The following is a 4,734-nucleotide window of genomic DNA, read 5'->3' on the forward strand; positions in this document are numbered from 1 at the left end:
ATTTGTGGATGCTACGAAGTTGTTCAGGGTGGTGAAAACCAGTGAGGATTGTGAGGCACTCCAAAGGGATCTGTCAAGGATGGGCAAGTGGGTGTCAACATGGCAAATAGGGTTCAATGTGGCCAAGTGTAAGGTGATGCACATTGGAGCCAAAAATCCTAAATATAAATACACATTGATGGGGTCTGAACTTGCAGAGACTGATCAAGACAGAGATCTTGGAGTTGTAGTAGATAACTCACTGAAAATGTTGAGAATGTGTGTGACTGCAATAAAGAAGGCCAATGCTATGCTGGGGATTATTAGGAAGGGTATTGAAAACAGATCACCCAATATTATAATGCCCTTATATAAATCAATGGTGCAACCTCATTTGGAATACTGTGTGCAGTTCTGGTCACCACACCTTAACAAGGATATTATAGCTTTGGAAAAAGTGCAGAAAAGGGCAACTCGAATGATAAAAGGGTTGGAACACTTTCCATATGAGGAAAGGTTAAAGCGCTTAGGGCTCTTTAGCTTGGAGAAATGACGACTGAGGGGAGACATGATTGAGGTTTATAAGATTATGCATGGGATAGAGCAGGTAGAGAAAGAGGTACTTTTCTCCCTTTCTCACAATACAAGAACTCGTGGGCACCCCATGAAATTGCTGAGCGGTCGGGTTAGAACGGATAAAAGGAAGTACTTCTTCACCCAAAGAGTGATTAACACATGGAATTCACTGCCACAGGAAGTGGTGGTGGCTACAAGCATGGACGGCTTCAAAAGGGAATTAGATAAGCATATGGAGCTTATGCTAGGACTAGCATTTAAATGCCTTAGAATTGGAAATGAGCAGTGCAGTGGCCAAGTTTGCAGCTGATACCACAATATCCAGGATGGTAAAAACCCAAGTGGATTGTAAACAGCTATAGGGGGATCTATCAAAATTGTGTAAGTGTGGAACAACGTGGCAAATGAGGTTCAAAGTTGATAAGTTCAAGGACATACAAAGTACAACAAAAATTCTTACTTTAAATATATGCTGAACTGGTTGAGAACAAAACTGAAAGATCTTGGGGTTCTAATGGATAAGTCAATGAAAATATTGAGGCAGTGTGTGGTAGCAGTGAAAAAGGCAAACTACATTCTGGGGATTATTAGGAAGGGGACTGAGAATAAAATGGAACATTTGTTCACTTACCATGAAATCCCCTTCTCGGGGTTCCTAGGGTGGGACAGTCATTACTAAAGGGAAGAAACTCCTCCCTGGAGGCAGTTACGGTTACTAGCCTTCTTTGTGGACTCCTGGTGGGAGAGGTTTCTCCCCCAGTCTCCTAGACTGGTCCAGAAATGATTAAACTTACTTTACTACAATCATAGATCAGCCAACTCCCATAACTATAAAACATGTTACCTTCAAACAGCCATTAGGAGTAACCATAAACACAGAAACCTGTCAGATACAGAAGCCCAGAAGAGGACACCACTGGACTAGAACTAAGTAAATCTAACAGTCCATCTATTCCCAAGAAATCCTCCAGGTTCTCCCCTTGGGACAACAAACTGAAGGTGGGTACTGTTATGCTCATGAGATGTATGCTGCATTGAAGCTGACCGAGGATCCCCAATACTTTGAGAAACTATATGCACTGTATTCTTGGTGCTTGGGGGAGGGGGGAACAGTGGGAGGGCTTCTAGTGTCCTGGCCCCACTGAGGGACCTCCTGATGGCACCTGGTATTTTTGGCCACTGTGTGACAGAATGTTGGACTGGATGGGCCATTGACCTGATTCAACATTGGCTTCTCTTATGTTCTTAATACTTGTTCCCAGGAAAAAGAGCTGCAGAATGGAGGAGCTTTTTCTCATTAGTGACTGCCCCACCCTGGACCACTGAATTACAATCAATATTGTAATGCCATCATCTAGAACAATGGTGTGCTCATAACTGGACAACTGCATACACATCTGGCCACTGTACCTCAGAAAGGATACAGCAGAGCTGGAAAGGGTACAGAACAGGGCAACCAAGATAACCAAGGAAGTGGGAGCACTATGAGAAAAGGGTAGGGAGTCTGAGACTTTTGAGTTTAAAAAGGTGGCTATGGGGAGACATGATAGAGGCTTATAAAATTATCCAGGACAGACAAAAGGAAATAGGGATTTACTTAATAAGTTATTAAATTGTGGAATTTGCTGCCAATGCATGCAGTGATGGCCACAAGCATAGCTGAGATTAAAAGGGCATTAGATTCAGGATGATAGGTCTATCAATGTCTACAAGCTATGGTGAGTTGAAGGAAATTCCCTTATAAGAAGCAGTAAACCTCTAAAATTGAATGCTAGGAGGCAACATCAGTGGAGGCCTTTGGCCTGTATGTCCTGTTTGTTGACCCTCCAGGGCAACTGGCTGACCACTGGTCTGATCCAGCAGGGTTCTTATCAAAATGGGAGCACCTCCTCCCCCAAGATTAATGGGACAGTTCTCATTCATTGGATCTGAAGTGGCACATGTGGGTTCAGATCTCAAACCCAGTGGAACTGAAACTGTACAAGATTGCTGGTTTGAAAGAAGATCATCCTTGGTGTTGGAGTTGGATGTGCTGTCTTCCAAAGGGAAACATCATTTCTACCCTTGCATGTAAACTGTTTATGGGCAGAAATCTGGTAATCACCCAATCCATTGTTTGTGATAATCTGACTGTTATTTCTGCCTCATACTGTGAGCGTTTTTAATAAAGGGTGGGATATAAGTCAAATGAATGAATGAATGAATGAATGAATGAATGAATGAATGAATGAATAAAAGTAAATATAAAGCTTCATGTCTTTCCTATAAGGAATGTCTTCCGAAATCTCATTAGCAGTCTTATACTTGTCCTGTGAGCTGAATCCCAATGCACCTTCTTTTCATGGAAGCAAAGGGAGAACTGAGAGATGAGTCACTTCCCTCTCCTCTTCATGTAACCCAAAGATAGGAAAACCCTTTGGAGTGGAGATGCAGCATGCCTCACACTCCAGTAAGCTCTAGGATTTTCTGTTGCTGGCTTGCACATCCACAGTTCCAATGTACAACAGCACATAAAACCTTAAGGGGAGACACTGTAGTCCTAACTCTTACAGCTTTCATTTGTCTTTGAATAAATATCTACATAGGTGTGAGTGATATTTACAATGGATGTGAACAGACAGCAATACATCTCACATGACTACTTCTATTTAACATTTATTACAATGGGCGCTAATCACCTTTCACAGTTTCCTCTCTTCCAAACAAGCCTAGATTTATGTCCCATTCTCTTCATTTGCCCAACATTACCACAATATAATGCAGGTATTACTACCTTCTTCCAAGTCCTACTTTACCATTCATGACAAAAAAGCTTCATATGCTGCTTATATTTAAATCCATTTGCACAGATAACAATAATTTGCAAATCATGTTAGTACAAGTGTACAAGTGAGAGTAACCAAGCGCCTAAGAATGAATCTGCAGGGATGCTAATAGTACAGTTTAAACTGTTATGGAACCTGCCTGTTATCCAGTTGCATTTAGATCCATGACTAACTAAATATTAATCCCCAAGAACGATGACAATCTAAATCCAGGACTATACATGTTGTATTGCTAGTTCAACAGTGCACCACTAAATCAGCATTTATCAGAATTATTACTCCTTAGATCAGGGTGGCCAACTTACTTGACGTAACAGCTACATAAACATCAGATGTTTGAGAGCCGCAAGACATGAACAAATATTACGCACACATTTTTATTGAAAAATATGCACACTTGCTTTTTATTAACATTAAACTAGACTGTATGAAAGAGCCACGTGGCTCCCGAACTGCAGTTTGGCCACCCCTGCCTTAGATCCTAACGTTTTGCATCTATTCATATTCAGTGACAGAGGTTTCTATAATTCATTGCCATTTGCAACAGTATATTTTATATAACTGAAATTGGGACATATACCACCAGTGTATTCCACAGTTGTTGATCGATGTCTGTAAACAATTTTCTCCTTCCACAATTAAAAAGTAACAGCATATTAATTTTCATTAACTTCCAATAAAAGTTTTACAAAGAATTTCCAAATAAAAAATAAAGGATTTAGACCACCAGGACACATTATGTGAGAAATCATGCTTCTACATATCATAACTGCAATTTAAAATACATAATGAAGAAGCATACGTATACAGAACTAAAGGATGTACCTTGGAAGGAACAGAAGCATTTGCTGATTTTCTTAACTCAGAATCGCTTTTGGAGTCTGTTTCTGAGCTGGAGTTTGAAGAACTTTCCTCATCTGAGCTAGATTCTGAGTTTGAAGAACATATTACTTTTTTAAACTTCACTTTCTTTTCTTCTGTATCTTCAGAGTCACTAAACATAAAATAAACATCCACTATTAAATTCCACCTGGAAGTGTTTGATATATAATAGAAACAGCAAATTCCTTCAGCATTCTTTATTAACAATATTTTCAAAAACTAGTATCTTTGAGGATTTGTTTACAATTCACAAGACTGAGAATATTATAGCAAATTCATATGGGCTCCCCTTCCCTCCTCCATTGTGCACCCTTCTCTCTTACAAAATCCTGACTTATGGTAACCATAATGTGCCATGAAGTCCAAATCAGGGGGAAGGGAGATGAAGCAGCATAGCATAGGAGCCCATAGCACATTTGATTACTTGTCCAGAATGTCTGAGCCAGAACCATTTGTTATGCTCTACTTGAAA

General features: G+C 40.1%; 1 protein-coding gene across 1 annotated transcript in view; it reads right to left on the minus strand.

The window, feature by feature from the left end:
• Positions 1–4,734, minus strand: part of AP3B1 (adaptor related protein complex 3 beta 1 subunit) — a 340,812-nt gene that overhangs the window by 157,865 nt on the left and 178,213 nt on the right. The window contains exon 20 of the mRNA XM_015419569.1: positions 4,206–4,374. Coding sequence (XP_015275055.1) covers positions 4,206–4,374 — 169 coding nt within the window. The remainder of the gene's footprint in view (positions 1–4,205; positions 4,375–4,734) is intronic.

Source organism: Gekko japonicus, unplaced genomic scaffold, assembly GCF_001447785.1.
Source record: "Gekko japonicus isolate JY-2015 unplaced genomic scaffold, Gekko_japonicus_V1.1 scaffold206, whole genome shotgun sequence".
NCBI classification, from domain to species: Eukaryota; Metazoa; Chordata; class Lepidosauria; order Squamata; family Gekkonidae; genus Gekko; species Gekko japonicus.